Source organism: Camponotus floridanus, unplaced genomic scaffold, assembly GCF_003227725.1.
Source record: "Camponotus floridanus strain SB8 unplaced genomic scaffold, Cflo_v7.5 scaffold3, whole genome shotgun sequence".
NCBI lineage: Eukaryota > Metazoa > Arthropoda > Insecta > Hymenoptera > Formicidae > Camponotus > Camponotus floridanus.
Window position 1 is genome coordinate 875,942 of NW_020229436.1, and position 25,532 is coordinate 901,473.

Below are 25,532 nucleotides of genomic sequence, written 5' to 3' on the forward strand. Positions count from 1 at the left end.
TGATCGTGTTGATATCACACTTTTCTCGGGGCCCTTCGACACTGGCCGACATGCAACCAGCCGTCGGGAATTAACGCTCAAGTGATCGCGTGAATTTTCATGAGTTGGCTACGTACACGACATTTACTAAAAAACATCGTTGCTGTGTCAAAGATAAAGTATTTCTTCCTTAGTTTCTATAGGATACTTTGAGTCTTGTAATTTTAATGAGAGACGCAGCAATCAGTTTCTATCTAAAATATTAATATATGAGTAATTCTGAGATAAATAAAATAAAAGAACAACCTGAATATCAAAATTTATCAAAATTTTATAATCTAAACGAAGACACAACTGTATTTTATTCTTCTAGGATTTAAATTCGAGATTTAAAATTATCAAACACTTATATATTTTAAACATCGCGATATAGAGAATTTAAATACGTTATCATAATAAAGAAATATTACATAATTGATAAAGGAATGAGAGAAAAACGTTGAAATACTCTATGCATAATTCTCCAAAAATCAGAATAATTATGCGTAGACGGACCACCCGGTCGACAAAGGCATCGCGTTCGAATTAAAACGTCGCTCGCGGCGTCGCGTCCGCGTCGCGACGTATTTATAAATCAGCCGGCGTATATGATAATTTAATTTTATCGCTAGTCGTCACCATAGCGGCAGAGCGGCGTTTTGGCGGCAAAGGGCGAAAAAAGGCGGCGTGATGGGCGAGCGAGCGTGGCGCGAGCACACAAGCGGCACTAAATAGCGCGCTGAGACGAGACGAGAGAGAGAGAGAGAGAGAGAGAGAGAGAGAGAGAGAGGAAGAGAGCGCGGGGAACCCCCTTTCTTCAATGAGCGTGTCTCTATTAAATCTATTATTAGAGACCCGGGCCTCTCTCGGGTGCGAAAGCATCCCTTTCAATTACCTACGGCTTCATTTCGCGCGCTCTCTACCGGGTGTGTGCGACTCGGGGAGCCGTATAAGAGGGGGACGATAACGCTCCGTAAGCTCCTCGAAGGAGTTTCGAGGATCGCGAAAGCTCGAAGATATTATCCGGGGATCTAAACGGTCTAGATCTCGGAGTATCGCAAGATCCGTGGGTTTAAGGACGCGAGGATTAGAGTATCAGGGGATCTCAGGGAGGTAGGGGGAGTTTAAAATTTGAGAATGTAAATATTGGAGGATTCGAAAATTCAAGAATTTGAGGATACGCGAATCTAAATAAGAGAAAAATCCCAATGTATTGGAAATCTTTAAAGATCCTAGTATTTTCAAAATCTCTGAATCTAAGGATATAAAAATCTATGTTCAAAATTTTGAAGACACGTAAAATTTGCATTACTTACGCGTATTGGAAGGAGGCAATAAAAGCTTTAGAATTTGACAGTCTGTGACTCAAATATACGATATTTTAAAATATGCAAATGCAAATATTGAAGGATTTGCGGAAAATTGAAAATAGGAAAAAAAGTTAAATAGCTCATAAAATATTACATTATTGGAATAACGATGCTTAGACTTTGTTTCGACGAGCAGATCTCCGTGACATTTCCGATCACATCGATTAAAAAGGCATCAAGCTGTCCATTACGGAGCATGATTTACTGTCGCGTAAGGCCATTACCGCAATTAAGCGCGTAATATCGCGCTCGTATACACATTTTGACCCGCGTGTCGGTGTTCCGTAATGAGGAAACAAGCGCGCGTGTTCGCCGATAAACGGAATATTATCGTTGCGTGAAATAATGTCGACTTTATTCCGCGCTAAGCTGAAGTTTACGATGCTTATCCGCCGCGTCGCCTCTCGCGCGCAATTAGTCTTGCAAATTTGATTACGAGCGCGCGCAGAAACAATACGCGAAGCGGTTATCGGACGATTATTAGACGAGCCTTTTAATCATCGCGCGAGCGCCCTACCGGCATTTTAATTTTAAATTTTAAATTGGCCCCGAGCACGCATCCTCGGAATTTTCATAATGGCTATCTTGCGCGCAATTAACGGCTTTAGCTATCAAAAATCTAGGGCGTCGTGAATTATTACTGGGAGAAATCGTTCGCTTATTAATCAATTATGGTGATCTTGATCGTCGAGCATGGGGATCAGGTGTTATAACTCGTGGAATAAGATAAAATGACACTGGAAGATGTGTGTTTAAAATGTATTTTAGATCAAGATATCTTCTTATATTTTTTTTTGTTAATCTAAACGTTCATATAAATAATCTACATTGATTTTTTGCAATTTTATCTTATACATGTTAATAAAGTTTAATCCATTCGTTTAATTATCTAAAAAAACTTGAGACTTAGTATTAAGAAACAGATATAAGATTCTAATGCAGTTTATTTTAAAAGTATCGCCTGTTTGGATTCATGTAATTTTCAAAGCTTTTTGATTTTTTGAATTTATATAAAAAAAAGAAAACATAAATTCAGGATCAACAACAAGTTTTGATGTCTTCGACCTCGTCTTCGCTTAATTCCTTAGAGACCAGCTTCCTGGTGCTCAAAAGGACCTGCACGCGAACCGCGAATACGTATCGGTATCCGAATATCCGGGCATCCGACTTGGGTCCCGCTTGGGTCCGCTCCGCCCACTGTGTTCGCAAATTCTCTCTCAATTTTCATCGGTCCGGCGCTCCGCAGCTGGACGTAATTGGCTACCTGTCCTTCGATCGGCCGCGCCGATCTGTCCTCGGGCCGCCGGGTCGATGACGGGATCTGATCCGCGTGCGTGTGCGTTTCTCGACAGAAAATTACTTTCCACCACGCCGTGAACGTCGCAGCCTCGGAAACGCGCAAATTTCGCATTGAAGTTTTCGTCGCGTGACGCGCTTTGAAAGCCGAAGCCGCGGCACTTGCGAGTATACCGGGTGTCCTCCTACTAACGCACGTCTATAAAACGCAGAATTCGTATAAAGCAACGGAGGATACTAACAGCAGCATACAAAAGATCTGTATAAAAGATCTGTATATGGAGAATAAAAATATATTTATTTCTGTAAATTATGTTAAATTATGTTTCATTCGGAGGAAATTATTAATCAGTGAAAATGCACATATTTTATACAATGGACTCGTCAAATTAAAATTAAATTCATAAAAAGACGTATTTAATCGACACATATAATTCGCACGAAATCTTTGTTGAAAAAAAAATTAAAATTCTCGTATCGGAGGATCGATAGAGCGGCGGAACACCCTGTAGACGCGGCTTCTTGTTCGCCTATTAACCGCCAGTAATGACGCGGCGGCATCTTTCCGTACGATCGGCGCGGAGAGGATTCTCGAAAATTACTTTGCGAGCGCGGTATGCGTCGTAGGTACATACATACGTCGGCAACCGGCGTTTAAAGACGAGGATCGGGGCCTCCTCCCGTGGGACGTGACGCGCCGCAAAAAGGCTCGTACGAAGAAGTACGTGCGTGATGACGGCACGGACGTTGGACGCATTGTCGTGGGTAACGAGATGAATTCGCGATTTTTATTCAGCCTCCCGAAACGCCAGGATGCGCATCTCGATGGAAATTTGTCCCCCGCTCGAAATGTAAAATGGAATTTACAAAGATATTCCGATTTTTCCCGAAGTCCAAAAATATAAGAAACTTTTAATAAGCTCGTGAAACTTGCAAATTCGCAGTCTTTTTGGCGTTTTTATCGGATATTATTTCCTTCTTTTATTTGCTCCTTTTTTTCCTTATTGGCGATATTATTTCGTATAATTTTCTTTTTTATTTGCTCCTTTTTTTTTCTCACGCTCGTTTACGCTTAAAACTCCATTACGCGCATTGGCTGCGCTTGATAATCTTAATCGTCTCGTTCTCTCTAATGACTCGCGGGCGCGGCGGATGTCTCGTTCGCACTTCGCGTATCGCGCGCGACACGGCATGCGTTCCCATGCGTGGCGGAGCTTCATCTCTCGGGACGCGTCTCTCTCGCCGAGGATTTATTCGCACGCGGCGGGCGATGCGCCGCTCGGGCATCGGGCTGCCGAGCCGAAGCAGAACGGCGAGCATGCGAGGCGAATTTATCACGCGGTGAACCCACTCGCTGCGCACTACACAGTCGACATCGTAAATCGGTTTGGGAAGTGGTCCAAGCGTTTGGCCGAGTCGTGTCAGCGAAATCGTATAACTTCGACGGGCCGACCGCGTTTGTCGGAAAGCCCGGTCCCAGTGGCGTCGGGACTTCAACGCCTTTTGCAGGAAATTTCATCGATCGGTGAAATGGGTCGATCAATTTTCCGCGCGAATCCTCGAATTAAATGTGGCGATTTAATTCGGATCTTTGTCTCTAATAAAATTTTAATTATTATGATGACAAGGGCTATATTACTCTGCACTGTTTTAAGAAAAGAATAAAGATGTTAATTATTTTTTAATTTTGAGGAGACTTTTGAAAGTATCTAGCGCTTTTCACTTCAATTGCAGTTATTAAGATTGATTAGATAATGTAGAATCCTACTCTTCACTTAAGATAAAATTTAGAAGAATGTCAGAAAGATATTGAACAAATTAAAAAATTAACATTTTTAAGGGAGCAAGAATATTTTGACATCAAATTTATACACCATGCAAAGCACGCCATTGCGAAGTAACAAATCCATCGTAAAGGAGAGAGGCTCGACGAGAATGTCGGTCGGGGCAACGCGATAAAACGCCAATATCAAAGACCAGAAGTCGTTCGAAACTCGCGTCCGGTATCGCGGATTTCAAAGACCCGCGCGAGATCCGCTCGTAAAATGACGACGACGCCGCCGCGAATCGTCAGGCGGACCGATGACGAGAAGCGAATGCAGACAGGGGAGGAGATGCAGGACGGAGACGGAGGTGGCGAGATGTTGTCGAGGGAGCGAGGATGCTGACGGCGATGGTGACGGTGGCGATGGTGGCGGGCCAGATGTTTGGCTAATGATGTCAGCGGAATCGTAACTAAAACCGAGGCGGCCCCGGGCTTAGCATCGGCTTAGCCTCAGCTTTGAAGGAAAGAGTCTTATTACCCGGGGTCTCTGCACGTGCTGCTCGTGAGCGCGAAACCGTAGGGTAATTGGACCACCCACTCGACGCACCAAAAGTGCCACTCTCCTCTCGCCGCCTTCCTTCCTCCTCTTCTTTGTTTTTTTTCCTCCTGCTCTTTTTCCTCCCGGGTCTCTCCGAGGAGCGCGAAAACGGCGACGAGCTTTCGACGAGCAGATAAACTGAAAGTCGCGCGACGACTTCCAGTCCGGACGGTTGCCAATGCAAGTTTGCGACGGACGGGATACGTATCTTCGAACTTATCGAGAATACTGGTTTATCGCGACTCGTGAAGTCATCAAGACTGCCGATAAATCCGGCTAGAGCATATGACAGGAACGAGTATGACGACTGTCTTGTATATGCGGGGGAGGGAGGGGAGTTTATTATAGATTACAGATGTTATTATAAGAGTAACTTTTCTCCGGAGAATCTCTTCAGGGGAATGTTGCAAATGAGAAGATACGACATGCCTTGTCTAAAAAAGGAAATGCATTACATCAACTTTGAAACTATTATCTTTATCTCTTTGAAAAACTTTGTAATATTTTATTTTAACGTTAAATAATATATTATAATTTATGGTATATTAAATTATCGAATGGACGATAAAGCGCGATAATTTTCCTTTTAATTGGGCTATTATCGTGGAAATGCGACGCCTCGTTTGCTTCCGAGTTTTGGAGCAGCGCGGATTAATTGGACCACCTACGGGTAACCAGAGTTGCGACAAGCGGCTCCCTTTTCCAAATAAATACACGCGTGTTGTGCCTCGTCTAGCGGGGATTTTACGAAAGACATCGGTGCCCCAAGTCAAAGTAGTAGGAGCGTGTCGTTCGGACGAGCCGCATCACATCTCGTCCGTGACACTCGACCCGGAAGACAAGGTTGATTTATGCCTGCTGGTTCGCCAGACGGAAATTGGATGGGTCCACGTCGAGGAATATCATTGCGTTTGTTTGACATTTTTATGTGGTACCGCCGATGTTCTCCGTCTGTATTCGAGCGCCAGCGCGCCTGGGAAGGCGCTAATTAACGCGTCGTCTAATCACCCAATTACCAAATTTAAACTTGTTTTCGACCAACCAACACCTTTGGCATGTCTGGAAAGTTTATTGAAAAAAATCGTGCATTCGTATCCTCACAACACTCACCGCAGATATAATTAATCCTTTAAGAATGTAAGCATCATAAATTTATTTCAATTTTCTATAGTGAATTGTATTATTTTTATGACAGTCTTACTTATTTTTAATATATATTTTTATAAAAATTTCTATCTAAAATAGTACACATCATTTATATATCTTTAAATTTCAATATTTCTAAAAAATTTACTTATTGTCAGGATAATATTGCTAACATAAAAGATTAATACATTATATTAATTTATATTTTTAATATATATTTATATAAAAATCTCTGTAAAATAGTACACATCGTTTATATAATATTTTTAAAAAATTTACTATTGTCAGGATGATATTGCTAACATACATAAGATTAATACATTATATTAATTTATATTTTATAATCATTTATTTCAAAATCAAGCATTTTTTAAAACTTGTGTTTTACTATTATTATTATTATTATTATTATTAATTATTATCAGTAAATAACACATCGTGCGCGTTATAGAAAGATAGATAAAATAAATATAAGAAATTTAACGGCTCTTTCATCAGAATGTCATCGCTTTTGTTCGTCATGAGCATTTTGTATCTTGCAAACGTTGTCGTTTCGCGCTTAAACGTGCGGAAAATCTCGTCGGTTCAACACGCCTCTTTCTGTTTGAAAACTTTGCGACAGTTTTGGAACAGGTATCCTCCGGACAACGAAATTTGTCTTCGGACGAAAGATGGAGGATATGCGACGCGCATTACCGGCTTCGATGCCGAGAAAACGGGGCCACCTGTGCATCGTCGACGTCGTGGGTGGGCCTCGTAGGTAACGCGAAACACATTCAACTTAAGGCACAGAGCCGACTTAGGGTAGATTTCCGTGGGGTTGGCGTAGACGAGAGCGGAACGGAAAAGGAAAACAGTCCGACCACTTAAGGGGTCTACTACAAACGTGACGATGTGTAGCTCAACACACGTAGACAAGCTTTTTTGAATTTCCTGCCATTGACCACTATGCTCGATTTCTCGAGTATCGAGCATGAACAAAGCACTCTTTGCCCTCGCAGCGAAAGAATTTGCTAACATGGCAAAGGATATTCCAGTGGCACTATTATGAAAAGATAGAAGATTGTAAAAAGAAAGAAAATTATCTCGTATTTTACGAAGAAAATGGTGAAAGAAGCCACTTATGATCAAGGGTACGACAATGGAAAGTATTGTGTAACTCTAAAAAAACTCCAAAACTATACAACGTTATAAAAGAGTACATTATATACACAATAGCTTTGTTTTTAATATTTTATTATATATTAGGATTTAGAGAAACATTTCTTTTACTACATTTCATTTATACGCATTAGTTTTATATATATATATATAGTACATAAGTTTTACTTACATAATAGTTACCATCTAATAATTGTTCTGACATAATTTTACAGAAATACAGTCGGCTCTTTTGATTGGCGATAAATCGACAAATTCTTCAATCTATCGTACAGTAGAGACATTTTGTCGAAGGATTAACTGTCGTACGCTGTTCGTGTCAAGCAATATCGCTTATCTCATCTCGATTCGAAGTAATATCTGATTCGATTCAGACGATGAATCAACCACCTCGAGTTTCTCCTAATATTTTTCACAAAAATTTCGGTGCATCGATTCGTTCTCGTAACAGCGAGGATTCACCCGTGCATCAGCGCCGCGTTCCCCTATCTCTTGCCTTGAATCCTCCCGATTCCCTACCACTCGTCTCTCCTTTCCCCATCGCGGTGGTAGGTATATCGTTTCGCCGCCTTCTTCTAATTTTACGAGCCGTTGACTTCCGATCGATGGAACGAACCGTTTCGAAACAGCCGGCCGTTTTCCGCCACGCGCCGTTGACCGTACGGTGACGTAATTTTCCCCGAGCGAAGCTGAGCGCCGGGTAATAAGATCGGTTAATGTGCGAGAGATCGTCCCGATGTTTAATGCGAATCCGAGGGCGACCGGATCTTCGATTCCCGATCTCTTGTTCGCTACGTTACTAATCGACTGCCGCTTTTCCGCCTGTTACAGATCACGAAACTCAAGATCGACAGTAATCCGTTCGCCAAGGGCTTTCGAGATTCTTCTCGTCTTACTGACTTTGAGAGGTAAGTTACTTGATAATAAACTTATATTGAAACGGCAAGTTTAGAGTGTCTGTAATTATGAAATAATTTAAAATTGTGTATGCACAAAATTAATATTAATCTAATGTCAATCTTATGTCTCTTTTATAACGGATTTTATAGTTCTCTCAAAATTACATTCATATATCTTTTTTATCTTTTCTATGTTGAAATATTATATTTTTAAAATTAAATTTATTTTCATGTTGAAGTATTATATTTTTTTAAATTAAATTAAATTGAACATAAAGTTAAAATTATGCGTGTTTAAAATTGTCAAAGGGGCTACCGTTTAAAAAAGGATTATTAATTTTAGAAAACTGGACAAAAGCCTATATTGAAAAATTAAATGAAAGAGCCTGAGACAATAAATAAAATTGAGACAATAAATAAGTTAAAAATTAAAATGGGAGCCTGAAATATAAAGCTAAAATTCTATTGGTCGGTCTATCAAAGTTCTTTAAGCGGCTGACGCTTAAAGAACTTCAAGATCATTAATTTTACAAGCTGCACAAAAACCTATGTCAAAAAAAATTAAAAATGAAAGCGTGAAATAGGCCGTATAGACACAAAAATATTTAAAATGAATTTTTTGAAGATTTACAGTTAGAAAACGCAATGCATAATGGAGCAGTTTCCCTTTTAGAGAAACGATGGAGTCAATGTTAGCGGAGCAACAGTCGTTGAGGTTTCCACATCGATTGCCTTTCGAGATGGAGCAGCTCCAGGCGGGCGCAGTAAGCAACCTTAGTCTAGAGGAGAAGGCTTTATGGGCTGCACGTTCTCAGATGTTGTTAAGGGCGGCGGCGGCCGTAGCTGTCAGTCCCTATGCTCAATTGGTCAGTCCGGCTTTGGTCTATCCTGGCGCGCCGACAGCTGGTACCAGCCATCAACAACAGCAGCAACAACAACAGCAGCACCAACAACAGCAGCAGCAGCAACAACTGGGTCACCTATGGTGGGCCTCGTCAATTGGCCCGACTTTGTTCGCGGCGGCGCATCATCAACAGCAGTTGGCCGCTACCACCTCGCAGCAAAATCCGACATGTCCCGCCGCCCCACGACCTCTCTATCCGTCGCCGCTCGCCCTAGCTCACCATCGATTCTCGCCCTATCATACGACGACCGCCCCCAAGTCCTCGACACCGGCTGTGCCGTCGCCGTCGCCGTCCAGAAGGGCTACCCCGTCGCCCACAGATAGTCTCAGCAGGGAGGCTCAGGACCTATCGCCCTCGTAGTCGCCGGCTTTCCTCGCTTAGAGAAGTACTGGTCGTGAATTTCTCGATGAAAAAAGGTTTGAGACTTTTTATTAAACACTGTGTGATGAAAAAAGCCGAATTTCCGAATGTAAAGGATTTCGATAAATTGGGCCATGAATTTGGCAGTTGCGATTTGTTTTTTACGGAGAAATGTGCAATTCCTTCTCAATGAAAGCGAGCTTTTCTCGACTGAGACCAAAGCGTGATCGATTCGCTTTGTAATATTCTTCTTTCACGAAGAAATGGAGAAACTTCACGCGCGGTGAGAATCGATTTCCATCGTATCACTCTTGCTCAGCTTAAATTATTCCTTTTCTTTCCTCTTTTTAGATTTTTAAAATATACACCAATTCTATAAAATTGGTTACAACATTCTTTTCAAAAGAATGTACAAGTGCAATATTTATTAAATTAATATTAACTTATAAATTATTATACTTTCTTGTCTTTATTATTTTTTAAGGAGCCGGTCTCCATGCCGTTAGACAAAAGCATAATGACTATGTAAAAAAACATTCATATTGTAAAGAAAACATTAATTGTTATAAAATATTTACGCAACGGAGATCGATTTTCGTCGCGCGTGTCACGCTTCGCATAGTAATGGAAGGAGGATGTCGAAGCCGGTATTGACGATATACTCGCAGAACTCGCGGCGTGAATAGAGACGATAATTGTGGTGTCAGAGATTCTCGGCGGCGCAGTCGAATTGCTTTCCGTCTCTCTCCCGCGCCGCGAAAGAAACGCGGGGAAAGAAACGTAAAGCTCACGCTCTCCGAGAGAGCCTGAGCATGCCGTCTCTCTCGGCTGAACTCTCGACCTTTGGCGAGCGTGGTGGCAAGCGCAGAGGACTCGAGCCGTCTCACGTGACTCGACGATTCCGTTGTCTCTCGACCGGACCTTGGGACCGAGAGGCGCCCGACCTGTGTATATCCTTGCCTCGATCAGCGATCGGAAGCGATAGGATCGCCGCGATCTTGGTAGTCAAGATACACCTACGGATACACTTTGAAAGGGAAACGATATCATTACAAAAAATCTGTTACACTTGCAGAGGACGCGCCGAAAATAAGGTACCGTGTTGTATCTTTAATTTCAATTCTTTTTCACTTTTTAAGATACATTGTTTACATTGATTCTTGTGGTAATTCTTAAAAAAGAGACAGAAACCATAAAAGGAGATACTCAACTGTATAATTCGAGATATTTTATAGACACTTTTAATGGCATAATTTTCGTTGCATAAACATATCCGATATTTCTACGTAATGTCTGAATATTGTATTGAAAATTATTTTTTTTTTGCATTTTTTTCGCATTTTTTTCAATGCAGATAACATCGCGCGTTGTTTCAAAATTGTGCGAACGATCGCAAAGATCACGGCGGCGTTTAGCGAAATTCACGCTGTACGCGTGAAGAGTACGCGAATGTTGTAAATATGTAACCATCTTGGCTCTAAAAGCCGGCATAATTTCCGTACATGATACACGTATATACAACAATCTTTAAGGGTAACTAAGTTGTACGGCGATTAAAGTCTACTGTATATAGGTATACATATATCTACTTGCGACGTAAGGTAACTACGCCTCTATCTCTTGTAACATAAGCTGTATATTTCGTATCACGACCTATTGTTATCGTTATTTATGTTTCGATTCCGTATTTCGGCGCGAAGAAGCGCGAAGTGAGCGGGAAAGAATCTGCGATCCCGAGATGAAATCCGAGTTTTTTCGATGGATCTCAACTTTCGAAAATTCAATGATCCGACACTTTGCGCCTTCTCCGCGAGCACCTTAAAGGGTTATTATCGCCGCGGCGATTAGTTAGTTAGTGTAGAGCGTTATATTGTTAATGCTTGTGTTGTGAAGAACGCATACACCCATTGCTGTGCAAGCTCTGCTCCCTTGTAAATAAACCCTAATAAACTCTTGTACCGAGCGTACCGTTCCGAATATCTCCTCTGGCCATCGTGCGTTTATTTCTCGTTATTCGCGAAGACCATTTTATTTAAGTTGGACGATTTTGAAAGCTTTATGCGAATTTTGGAAAAATTATAAATCTCCAAACGTATTTTTAACAATCTATAATCTGTGCAAAAATCTATCTATATAATTGCTTATCAAATAAGAATTATTTGCTATTATAGATTATTTATCGTCAGCAGCGCAGATATTACTCTCCGAACAAATTGCTCCAGCATCTATTTTCTCATACCTTTCTGGCGTGGGTAAATTTGTATTTCCGAGGTAAGGAGCCATTATTACAAACGCAGTGATTCTGCCCAAGCTGGCGTGTACACGCTTAGGCAAATGTTGTTGGTTCTGTACGGTTAACCAGCTACAGGATGCCCCGTTTAAAGGCATCATCACGCGATCCTCAAGCCGACCGTGCGATTAGGGGATGAAGGAGTCGCCGACTGTGCTGGGAAAGTGAGACGGGTTGACCGCCGACGCGTCACGAGATCGCGCTCTCGTAAATGCTCGTCGTTTCCGGCGATGGACATTTTTATTAGCACACATTTCTTATATTTATCGTGTTGCAAAACACTGATAACCACATACAACCGTATTCAAGAATATATGCGAGAGAATTAAATATTTAAAAAATCCTTTAATATCATAATGTAAGATATAAATTTGTATAAGACAAGCGGCTTTTTTAAATAGTTTCTAAAAAACTCCATATCTTTAACGTAACATTTAAAGATATTTACTTATTTGACATTTTATTTATTGCATTTATTCTTTTTCGAAAGTTGATAAACGTTGCAAATTTTACGATGGCGTCGATTGAAAAAATTAAAATTGATTAAATATGTTGAACTTCCATGCGCTTGGGTGAAATTTACTGTTCACTGAAATATTCGCTTATTAATTTGTCGAGCGCGATGATTGTGTCGTGGGCAGGCTGAATACATTTCCGTCGTTATGGCTATTCGTATCAGGTGGACATTAGAATGAATAGACATGCAACCGGCTGATTTGCCGATCCATTCTTCGGCCGTAAATTATGCGTCGCGTTTGCTACGAAAGGACATTAATGGGACGAGGAGAATTTAATACAGAGATCTCATTACGAAACGGAAAAGGGGAAAAAGCGACGACATTGAAAATGTTTCTCGTTTTGATTATGGCCTGTCTCGTCATAAAGCATGCGTTTGCGATCGCACCTTCAAAAGATCGATGCACAAGTTTTTTTCCTACTCATTAAAATGAAATTACCCACATTACTCTCAAATAACTTTACGATTGAGAGTATAATTTTCAAAAAAACATCTCGAAAAGACGTTTAAAGGCATCTTAATCTCTCAGATATTCTTCACAAAATTCTCTCTTATTTTCAAGATTCTCCTGTTATTATATTTTAAATATTTAATGTGAGACACATATATAAATTTTAACATAATTTCTAAATCGCCGCGTCTTTCATGTAAATAAAATATGTATTACACAGGATTGCAATAACTTTGCGCGTGTGACAAATTATATTTTTATACATATTTCCCACAGAAAATCATTGTTGCAACTTTAAATCGAAGAAAATTCAGGCACTTCGTTCCTTTAACGTAATTCCTGCGGAGAACTGTAATTCCAAGAGAACGGCGCGTTATCCTGGACAGGAGGCGGACGGTTTCATCAGGCCTGGTCGGTCCCGCAGGACACACCGCGAGAAACCGCCGTCGCGAGAGGTGGCGTTTTAATGCGGAATGAAGGCATTATAAACCCATTAGCCAGTGGGCCGAGCCCGTTCGCTTTTGCGTGCGAATGTGCGCGCACATTGCCGCCGCTCTTTATTTAAATACACAAAACATTAACGGCTTTGCTCGTCCTGAACCGTACCCTTGGCGCCGATGTTGCTCGCATCCTCCTCCTGTCGGGAATTTTTTTCCTCAAACGACGGTTGGTCCCTTCCTTAATTTCTCTGCCCGTCGTTAACCATATCCGATAAGTTTCTCAATTTACTTAATTCGAAGCTTGTGTGTATAAGTACGTTAATTTCTTTTTGACATTCAGGCCATATGCTAGATATATTTTTACGGAAAAATGTTGAATTCTTTGGAAATGTTTGATCTTTCAGCTCAATAATTGTTATTTTATTTTACATAACTCGTATTACATACTAGTATTTAGAGATTTTATACCGTACAGTATTCGCATTAAAGTAACACATCCCTTTAGCTACAACGTACAACGTGTAGTCTCGTTTTTGCTTTGTATTTACTGCATTTCCTTGATACCTCGATGCACTCATCTTACTCCGTGCCTTATTATGTTAATTTGTACTTTACAATCTAATTCCTTGTAAAATCCCTCGAGGGATGATTTGTAAAATATTCTTGCTCTTCTCTCTCTCTCTCTCTTTATCTCACTTTTCTCTACCGACTCTGTTCGTTCCTCTTCTCTCCTTCCCTCTTTTTCTCTCTTTTTGTCTCCTTACACCCTCTTCCTTCAAGGGATATTGCGTCAGCCTTAATAACAACTTGCTTAACCGACTCACGGCATCGTTCATCCAGCGTGTCTGTTAAATCGTTAATTATCCCCGCGAGAAGGTGAGATCAGAGAAACAACGACTGGAAGGACGAGGAAGTAAGAAGAGCCAGACCTTTGTAAGAACAAATGCAGAGAAGGAAAGAGTCAGTTGGCGAACGAAGGAAAGCAATGTCGAGGGTCCAGGACGAAAAACGGCGACGATCGAGTCGTTTCGTCCTTTTTTTCTTGCCTTCCCTCTGTCCCATCTTCTCTTCTCCTTGTCTTTCGTACCTTCTGGAAGCTGCACCGCGGTGAACGCCCACTTCCTGGCTGATGCACGACCACTTTATTCCGCGTTTGAGAGCGAAAGGGGCACAAAAAGGTATGGCGAAGAAAAGGAGTAAGAAAGTGGAAAAAGGGAGAAGGAATAAATAGTCGTTTTGCCTAATCTCTTCGGTAATATTCTGAGAATTAACGAGTCGCGATGAGAGACAAGACAAAAAAAGAGGGATAGAGTAAAAGGATGAGAGGGAAGGGCAGAGAAGAGGGTTGCTAGCATCTAGGATCGGCATTAATTATGTTATTGCTATAGGTGCCAACAACTTGATTATCAGATTTTGATCAAATCCCAATCATCTATACGATTACATCGGGATTTCAAACACGAGCGAGGCATCGATTCCCTTTTGGATATCGATATCTTGGTCGATTCTTGTAACTCTCCTCGATTCTCTCATAAACTTACATCGTAAGAATTAATCGATGTTTATTTATAGAAGTCTTAATAATGTATTATTATTATTATTATTATTAATCATATTTAATATTTTAATTAAATGAATTACTTATGATTGTTATAAATATCTGTGTAACGAGAGTTAAAGAAAAATGAATTTCACATTTATCAATGGATTTATTATTATTTTATCTCTTTCTCTATTGATTATATAATATATTATACGCAAAATTAACACAAAATTATTCTCTCTCTTCCTCTCTTTCTCTCTTTCTCTCTCTCTCGCTTTCTCTTTCCGATATTATATTTATTTTAATTCTCATCAAGATTTTTTTACTTTTGGAATTAAAAATTTTTGAATTTTGAAAAAATAGAAAGTAGAAAAAAATAGAGAAGCGTAAAATTTTCCTTTAGAAAGTGTGACTGGAAAAAAAAGGAAGAAATACACGCACATATATAAATTATTCCTTTGTATTCCTTTGATTTCTTCCTTTGAGAAAGTATGGTTAAAAAAAAAGCATAAATAAGTCCTTTCCCCGAAAGAATACGCGAAAGCGTGCGCCCTGGAGGGCGGACGGAGGCGGGGGAAAAAGCAACAATCGCTGTGAAATAAAATGGCGGTCCGGCGATGCCACCGGTATCGATTTGGTCCCGACGGCACCCACCGTCGTACGTGCACACCCACACGTTACACGTGTGTGTACAGTCGCCGTTCACCTCCCTCTCCCCCTTCCCCCTCGCAATCGCGTAGGTGCGAACCGCAGGGCACGAGGGCGCCGTTTCGCGTGCGCGCGGGCGGGGGAGAGGGGATGATGGCGGGCGAGATGGCACCCGATCGGCCGGTTATTAACCAGCGCGTGTCGCGCCCCGCATTTGCGCGTTCCCTTAAGCACGTATTAATTGATCGAATTAATTCGTCGACTAGCGACGTGCCGGGGAGGGGCTCCGCGGGGAGGCCCCCAAATTTGACAAGGCGCAAGGCAGTTGTCGTCGACCGGAGAAATGTCATCGAAACATCCTCGCGCGACGTCCTCGTGGCGAAAAATTATACGCAATCACACGTATCGAATAAAAATCGATAAACGCGTCTGACTCTCGTATAATAAATGGAGTAGGAAGAGTGACGGTAGTTTTAATTCTCTACAGCTTTCGCATTAGCGATAGCGAGGATACAATGAGCGTGATAACATTATCGCTTTCGCTGAAGTACCACTCGTGCGAGAACAATATGAGTTTACTACTTCATAATAGATTAGTTTAAATTAATAGGCGGTACGTTACACGCGAATATGACGAGATTGGATAATTGCCTGGTGCACTTTAACGTAGTTTGAAAACTTAATCTATCTAAGTCTGTCATTTTTACACATACAAATATCCACTTACGTGATTTTATAATTGTAATATACATTCAGCACTTGAAAAATAAGTTATGTTTAAGCGATAGTTAATGTTACATTGTAACTGATATGTTATAATATCTCCAAAATTATTTTTTTATATTATTTTGTTATATTTTAAATAGTATCTGCACGTGTGCTAACTATTTTAACTTAACAACGTTAACTATTTTGAATAATACTAAAAAACTCAAAGATAGAGTGGCTAATTAAAATTTAAATCTCTTGTAACGTCAAACGGTTCAAAAACATCGGCGTTGAGATACGCATCGGTAATTTCTCGACGAAGCAGAACTTCATTAATTAGATTCTCACTCCGAAAAAAAACGATGAACGTGTGATCGGTCCTTTTTAATGACTTGTATCGTCAATGGAGAGTCTGCTCCTCGTTAGATCGGACTTACACGACATCCGAGCTAGGTAAGTTAAGAAGCAGAACCGGGTATAGTCTGGTATCCGTCTAACTACCGAGTAGTCAAAAGAGAGAGAGAAGGAGAGAGAGAGAGAGAGAGAGAGAGAGAGAGAGAGAGAGAGAGAAAGGACAGGAAGAAAGAGAAATCCTCAAAGGGCGAAACCTGAGCTTATTCCCCCTTTTTTCCATCTCAATCGGAAAGAGAAAGAGAGAGAAAGAGGTAGAGGCACTACTATTCATTCATTCGCTCGTTCTCGAGCGCGCGCGCTCGCGTGCACGACCTACCGCGCGTCACCGCTAATCTCGATTTACAGCTGGAAGAAAAATCGACTGTACTCGACATTTAATCGAGTATCGGAATTGGGTTCTGATATCCCGGGTATCGCGAATATCCGCCCAGCGCTTTTTTTTTTCTCTTTGGAGAAGCGGCTTTTCGATTCGCTCCCGGGTAAAATTCGATGGAAACGATTCTTGTTGCTCTTCTTAATACACTGCATTATTTGGAGAAATCGGGGAAAAGAACTTTATCGCAATTAGTATATTCTGTAGTTTTATCCTTTTGTTTATTTCCTCATTTAATCCTATATAATTTCCAAATTAATTAAGATATAGAAGTGGAGTAGATTATTGCATGTGTCAAAGATATTACCATAAATTTAGAAAATATTTAAAATGTGTATCCAATAATTTTTTAATTTTCTACTTTTTTTTATATAAAAGAAATAATTTTTAAAACTTTGAAATTTGCATAAAAATATTTTTTTTTCATCTCTCGTGCCCTTCTTGCCAGAAGGAAATTCTATACGGTTTATTCTCCGATCTAAAAGTATATACGTCACGTAGTTTTTTTCTTCAGTACTCCATTTAACGGCACAAACGGCGCAACAGTCGTTAAAATTCAGTCGGCTTGGTGAATGATTTACATCTGTTTGACACGCGGAAAGTTTGCAACGGCGACGGAGACTAAATAAGCGCTCGGAAATCCGCGACGGATTCGACGCTTCGACTTTTTCTCTCTCTCTTGCATGCGCGGTCTCTTGAAAAATTCACAAACAGCCCTGACGTCGGATTTTGCGTCGGACAGCAAGCGCCATTAGGGTCGTAAACGTCGATAAGCGGAACACGCGATAAATTAAGGACAACGGATCTGCGGATAAATAATAAATCCCGACCGCCTGCGAGATTAAGCGGATCGCTTTTGGCCGCGGCGACTTACGGCGCGGAAAACGCGAGCTGGTAAAATCGTTCGTTAAATCTACGTTTCCACGAGTTATTCGATTCCGTGTCCTACGGGCTTACTACCTGCTGAGAGTATCCTGTGATACGTTCTTTTGAATAGAACGTAATCCGAATGTCGTGACGATCGATCATACTCTTGACTTGAAAAGGGAGTTGGTTATAACGATAGTCTATCGTTGTACGTTTCAATGCAACCACCCAAGTGGTTTCACACATTTCTGTGAATACTACACGATTCGCTTTGTCATATTTAAGAAGTGTTTTCGAATAGCGTTAAAAAATAAAATTAATCGAATCGGGATTGATATAGAAATTATTAAAATAGCTTTTTTAGATGAATTAATAGGAGCAGTTTTTAGAAATATTATCAAAATTTCTTCTTTTGAAAATTACCATCAACAAATTTTATAGAATTTTATTTTATATACAATGCGATGCTGGTTCACAAAATTTTAAAAATTTTTTAAATATATATTATAAATATGTAATTTTAAAAATTATATCGTTTATAGAACAAAAAAAGTTTAAAAATGACAATTTAAATTTTATTACAAAGTAAGGAATTTTATTATAATTTCAACTATAATTATATAATTCTCCTTTTGGTGGTAATCGTAATTTTTAATTATAGTAGATTACGCTTTTCGTTAATCTTAATTTATATTTTATAATTTACAATTTGTGAATTGTAAAAGTTTGATCGCAAGCTTGACTGAGTCTTTTGTAGAGCGAAATCGACGATGCCACGTCACGCTCTCCGAGATAATCCCCAGATTGACAATAGCTTGGCGTGGCTGTGAAAATATTTCGAGTCCTGCGACAGATTCCCGGATTGTGATTCAACCAATGTGACGTTTTTCGCCCTTTTCAAAAAGATTATGAGACGACAGGAAGGAAAGTAACGACGAAGAATAAACGAAGTTCTTGTGGCTCTTGACTCGCCGCGTAATCCTGTGTTCAGGTCTGTCACCGGTCGACCTTATGATCGATCGAATTCGGGGATTCCTCTTGGTTTCCGGGAATAATATCTCGTCGATCACGAGAGAGAGAGAGAATGATCGCGCCCGAGTTAAATTCGCCTGTCAAAATTGACTGACCTTTGCGTATTGGCACAATGACCGTGATACGAACAAAATATCCATCGAAATATATGGAGTAACGTGAAGAAAAATATAAGAATATAAATTTTGATCGTAATCTTCACGTTCCTCGATATTTATTTGACGGATTAGTGGAGAGAAAGAGTTGTCAAATATTGAAAAATTCAAGGATCCAAAGAGATTACGGGATTACAAAGTCGCGAAGTCAAGGATTATCCGCTCGCTAAACGTCAAGAACAGACGGATTACGAGAAAAACTTTGCGGATCGATTGACAATGAAGCTCGCCGACATCTTGTCCAAATATTTGGAATCACCTAACGCGGTCGGTTGACACTGCGGAAAACGCACGGGCGACCCGTGACGAACTACGGCTAACACACTCGACTGCAGGTGGTCCACAGATGCTGGGGGATTATAGGGTTTATTCCCCAGCGGGATATTGATCCCATTGTGCCCCAGCTATATGAAGCGGGCGACACTCGTCGAATTGCTCTCGTTGCTCTCGGTTTCCTCCGAGATGGATTCGAAGACGGGTGAAGCGTGTTCACTCTCATCTCTACGATGGATCCTGTATAATTTATGACGGTAGCCTATATCTCTTATATAGAAAACAACATATTTGTATTTATATTTATATATTTTTCAGTTCGCTTATTTTTTCACATTTTAATTCACTTTTAGATACGCAATTTGAATATATTTTTCATCATATTAAAAATATAACGAAAATGAAATGTCGCGAACTCGGAAAGTTATGTAACGAGCAAGACGTGAAATCTACATCGTCCCATTACGCGGGTAACGCGATATATACTTTATTTATTCCATAGGAAAACACGATACTTTATTTATGCACATGTATCGGATTACATCTTTCATTCCTGACGCTCCATTACTCGCTAAAATAGTTTGTCCGATCCGTTGGTTTTATCATTATCCATCAATTTCTACGCGACAGATTGGATCAAGGATCTCGAGGAATATTCGTCAAAGCGATTGTCCATATTGCACGACAATCGACAATCTCCAAGGATCCTCGCCAATTTATTTACACAGCAATCTATGGAGATTGCGGGATTTGCTATTTCAAATACCGTGATCGTTGTTTAACAATGCAATAGGTTTCAGTCGAGAGATTCCCGAGCGGCATGAATCGCGTGAGCTTGATTCGTCCGTAAATCGGAGCCGAGGAGATCCGTGATCGCGAAGTAATCGCTCGCGATTTCGATCTCTCGGACGCTCGAGCGATTTCGATGGTGGCGAATCAAGCGTCGGCAGGAAGGAAGCTGCCAATTTGCACCGCGCACGCCACGTCAGGACACGGCTAACGGGGATGTCCTTCAGCTCCTCCTACTTCACGCTCCTTCGAGCAACGATGATTGGCCTGGACGCGCAGGCTCCCCTCGCAAGTAAAAGAATCGCAACCGCAATCGTCGATGCGAATCCGAAGTCACACACAGACGATTCTCTGCATTTCTGGTTATCGCACGCCAGACTGAAAAAAATGGAAAGGAAAAAATAATTTATCGAAACAAGCGTCTACAACGTTTCAATAAATTTCAACACATTTGATTGAAAATTATTGTATTATTAATTTCAGTTCTTTTTTTAATTTAATATGAAATTTAATATGAAATGTTTATATATATTTAAAAAAAATTTTTTATATTTATCATTCAATTTGCATTTAGTGTACAAATTTGTAGATAACTTACATTTTAATTTCTGCAATCGCAGAATGCAGTTTTTGACTTTTCATCGAATTTATATTCGCGTAAAGTCATTTCGATATGCAGATTGATCTCAAGGAATAACGCGAGAGAAGTGATATGAACCGTGATCGTTCGATTATATTTGTGAAGCGTAATGATCCTATTATTGTCGGGGCGCCTTTTAGAAAATAAGCTGTCACATATCGCTAAACTACGCAAGGGGAGCGCAGAATGGAAATAAAGGGGAATCGTGGATTAGATTTTAGTTATTCCCCGCGTATCGAGATGTTATTTCCCCATGATATCCTTCGTATTACTGCGGCCACCGCGTGTATTTGGGGAAGTGGCAGCATATATTTAAAGCATCCGTTCATTTTTCACGTCTGGTCCTGCGTGTGTGCTTGTATATCGCTCTCCAATTTTTGTCATCTCTCATGCCTATTTACTTTTTTATTCACCGCTTCCCCATCTTGTAGTTACATTCGATCACACAATAACGTATTTAAGTGTATACTATATTCGAGTATTATATAGTTTGAAATTTCTTGTAATTTTAATTTAATATTCACACGTTTTTGAGCGCGATTTTAAGCTCAGACAGATTAAAATTAAAATTAAAATTTCTCGCATAAAACAAAATTTAATGATATTAATTAATTAAATTTAGTTTCGTGTATCGTGTTTTACTTTTGATACTGACGAAGATAAACGATTTTTTTATTGTCGTAATACGTCCCATTGATTAGGTGAATTATCGAGATTGCACAAGAATCGCAAGGGAAAATCTTGCGACGCAGGCACTCTTTGCGGAAGAGCGATGTCCAATCGCGACTGACTTTCCGTCCGTTACACTTGGAAGGGCGCAAACTATATCAGGAAACGCGGCAATTGTCCTGTCGTGAGGAGAAGAGCTGTTCGGCCGAGGTGCGCAACACTCGACACGCAACTAACAGGAACCCGATAATTCGTGCGATCCGCCACGATCGGCTCGCGAAATCGCCTGGAATCACTTTCGCGCGAGCCTCTCCTGCGAATTCAGCCCAACGAACGAAGACAATCGACCGCCGATCGTTTTGTAGAAGGAAATATTGCATATGTAGAATTTCCAAAGAGATCGTCGAAAAGATTTTAATTTTAAAAAATTAATTTATCCTCGTCTCCGCAAAATCAATATCGGAATCAAATATCATTTCTAATGTTCATAATTTTCTGATTATTGAAATGTATTATAAAGAGATCTTACACGTTTCCAAGATGAAGATTTTGTGGATTTTTAAAATTTAAAACTTTGCTTTGGAAGATTTGGAATTTACATAAATCAAATGATTATATTTAAATTTGATAAATTATTAAGATACTTGATTAATTATTTTGAATTTAATGAATGATTTATGTCATCGTGTCTGTAGCTTTTTAGGCGAAGACTTGTATGAAAAAAAGATCTCGCTGTTTCCAGATGAAGATTTGTAGATTTTTAGATTTAAATTTTGCTCTGAAGACTTAAATTTACATATGTATTAATTTTTGAAATCAAATGATTATATTTAAATCTGATAAATTATAGAGATACTTGATTCATTATTTTGAATTTAATGAATGATTTATGTCATCGTGTCTGTAGCTTTTTAGGCGAAGACTTGCATGAAAAAGGATCTTTTCATATTTAAAATATTCTCGGATACGTTCAATCGTTCCGCGAAGTTGAATGACTTCCATCTGTCGTGCTCGAAAATACTTGTAAAGAAACCGCTTTAATTCTTAATAACTGGAGCGTGGATGCTCGTTGATTGTTTGTCGCGGGCGATACACGCGATGCGAAATCCTGTTATCCGGCCGGCTGATTTTCAGCCGGCGCGAGGAGCATCCTCGCGTCTCAGCAGCTACACGCGGAGTTTAATTAAGCGTTGTACCTGAAGTGAAATGCTGTAACAACAACGGCGGATATCTAAAGCCCGGCACGTAAATTACAGGTAAAGACGCAAGACGCCCTCGAGAGTGGTTCGAGTTCACGCCGGCACGATGCTAGTAATTAACTCGGAGGGACGCTACAGTTCCTTCCGCCAAACGCGTTCGTTTGCTTGGAATTGTTTAACCGCCACTACACCCGCCCATGTTTCACCATATCGATCGTTGCTTCGCATTGTAATTACGTTCTTTCATCTCGCGAATTTTTCATGATTTTGAAATCCTCAAAGTTGCTAAGAATTTCGAGGAATTGTAGAAGAACGTTGAAAATGTCAGAAATTTTTTAAAGTTTAATTTAAACTACTTGAATGTAACATTCTTTTAATTCTTACAATTTGAGTATTAAAATTATACATGTAAAATGGAATAAATAATAATAATAAGAAATAATTTTTTTCTGTATGAAAGCGAGACTGCTTTTGTCAAAGCGTTATGCCAACTGGCTGTCAGCTGTCTCTCTACGGCACATATATACTCTTCTGTTGAACGCATTGCCTGCAAAGTGACAAGCTGGAATCGCCGGAGGAGAAATTACCTGTCGAACAGGTGCGCGAAAACGTAAAAAAGGAAGCGTGCAAGTGCGATTCTGCGGAACCAGGGTCCTAATATCATTCGATCGACACGCGAAACGTGCTCAAATACAAATGTATAGCCATATATCAATTCTTTTAATCTTGTATCCATTCTTTTCTAAGGACAATTTTCAACAAGTTAGTAGAAAATATTTTTTTAATTTTTTCGGTATAAAAAATTCAGATATTAACATGTGTGATATTATCTTTTAGAAATATTAATGATCGAACAAATCATCCGACAAAATAAATGAATGAAAATGTCGACGAAAATACCTTACATACACGATATCTGACAAGAATTGCTTTTCGACTGAAAAATCAATTTAGAATAAAATTCTTTAAAAAAAATTTGATTGAGGATTATTTTTATCATTTGATATTTAAATATCTTTGCAACTAGAGCTTAAGAATAAATAAATTAGATTAAAATTCTTGAAATTACACCAGCTTGCATCGTATCTTCAGGATACGTTTCTCGGGTGCGCGAACAGACGTTCACAGACAAGTAAGTGTCCCGCGGCTATGTATCGTCGATCGAATGTATACGTTGTTCCGCTATCGAAGAGAATCAACGCGCATCACGCAACGCTAATTCGTCTTCGATTGCTCGGACCTTCGTAGCGTGGGAGATTTTGTTTGTCCCTCGCTCTCCATCACGAATCTCGTTGTCACCTTCGGAGACAGCGAAAGAGCATTCTTCCTCGAGGATTGGATTAAAAATTAATTTCACGCATCCTCTTTAATTAATTTCATTTTTTTTTATTTTGCAGCTTTTTATATTAGTATATTTTTTAATATTTCGTAGCTTTTTATATTTGTGCATTATATTTCGATGAAGTTTACATTAGAGATGCCGGATGCACACCGTGTTTACCTGAAGTTCCTCTGACTCGCTCTCGCTATCTTCCGCAGAGGACCGGTAGAGTTTCCTCATCTTTCGACCCCCTTCGAGGTTTCTCATTCCTTCCCGCCCCCTGCTCCCACTCGCGAGGAGAAAGCGCGAAGCCGGCGGGGCTCGATGCGAGTGGCACGATGTCGGCGTGGAATATCGTGGGTCATCACACCGGGGCTCGTTTCGCAATGATACCGCGCGTCATAAATAACGTTTGTTTCAATGTTAATCTGCGGCTCGGATCAAATCTAATAAGTACAGAGGCGACGCGAAGCAATGCCGATGGCGATTGGCTCGGCGGTATCGGAACGCAGAGGCGAACGTTGGAGAACCGAGATGGAGAAGAGAGAAGCCCCTAGGGGATAGAGAAAAGGGAAGAAGGAGCAGAGAGGAGAGAGAGAAAGGAGAAAGAGGGGGAGAGAGAGAGAGCGCGGGTGAGGAAGAGGGGGTGGGGGGAGGGTGGGTGGAAGAAGACGAGCAAGAAGGGCCGCTCGGCATTGTTCGCGGCCGCTCGCTCGTGACTCGTGACTCTTGCGACCCGGATGACCCCTAGCCTCAATTACCTCAGACACATCCGCCCGCTCGGATCCTCTCCCTCTCCCGCCTCATCCCGCGCCCCCGTCCTCCCTCCGGCGAACCTTGCCCCCCTTCGACGTTCATTCGCGGCCCATGACTTCGTACCGACACGAACGTCGATACTGGACTCTTCTCTCCTCGAATCGATACAGCTCACCCGGTATGTGTATGATAAACTTACCCTCGCGATAAATTCAAACGATTGCATTTACTTGTGATCCGGTTTCGGTGGACACAGTCTTGTTTCTTCTCCCATTTGGTTTTCTCCCTTGTTGAACATGCGATTTGAATTCGTTGCGTATAACGATATCACTTTAGATGTTTACAATAATTACATTTTTCAAAGTTCTAAATCAAGGAAAAAAATATGTGAAGTGTATGTAATTATAATAAACTTGTAACTTGCTTCACAGAGATTGCGAGTAGAATGAATAAAATGAGAGACGATGGCTCTGGAGAACACCCTGTATGAAATATCGAAATATCAGATATGCGCAATTACAAGGGAAACGCCGACAAGCGTGTCCGAATCTTCAATCAGTAAACGTTGGATCGATGCGGTTTCGCGAAATGTATGTATCGGACATCCAGATGCTAGTGGCTCGTCTTCGCTCGCCTAAGGAAATTAAATGGCAACCGGTCAAAACTTGACTGTAGATCCTGTCGCGATAAAACTCGGAAGATTCGAACGTCTTAGTTAGCCAGTGCTTAAGGGAATTGCTGGATACGTCCAGACCTGTGTCAGCTGTTTCCCCGACTTCCGGTTGTCTCTCAATTCCAAAATCGGGTAATCCTCTCTCGGATAAAGCGCGCATGCTTTCTTTCCGAAAAATTAAAAAAAGAATAATGTGTAAAGAAAATTAAATTATATATTTAATTTAACTTTCTTTTTCCTCAAGCTTTTTTAAAAG

The 25,532-nt window shown here is 40.4% G+C and overlaps 1 protein-coding gene across 2 annotated transcripts in view; it reads left to right on the forward strand.

The window, feature by feature from the left end:
- Window positions 1–11,497, forward strand: part of LOC105257678 (T-box protein H15) — a 47,452-nt gene extending 35,955 nt beyond the window's left edge. The window contains exons 5-6 of one of the 2 annotated variants that reach the window (XM_011268467.3): window positions 8,186–8,262; window positions 8,915–11,497. In XM_011268467.3, the coding sequence (XP_011266769.2) occupies window positions 8,186–8,262; window positions 8,915–9,518 (681 nt within the window). In that variant the 3' untranslated portion in view covers window positions 9,519–11,497. The remainder of the gene's footprint in view (window positions 1–8,185; window positions 8,263–8,914) is intronic. The other variant, XM_020029488.2, reaches the window with a different exon arrangement.
- The last annotated feature ends 14,035 nt before the right edge of the window (window positions 11,498–25,532 follow it).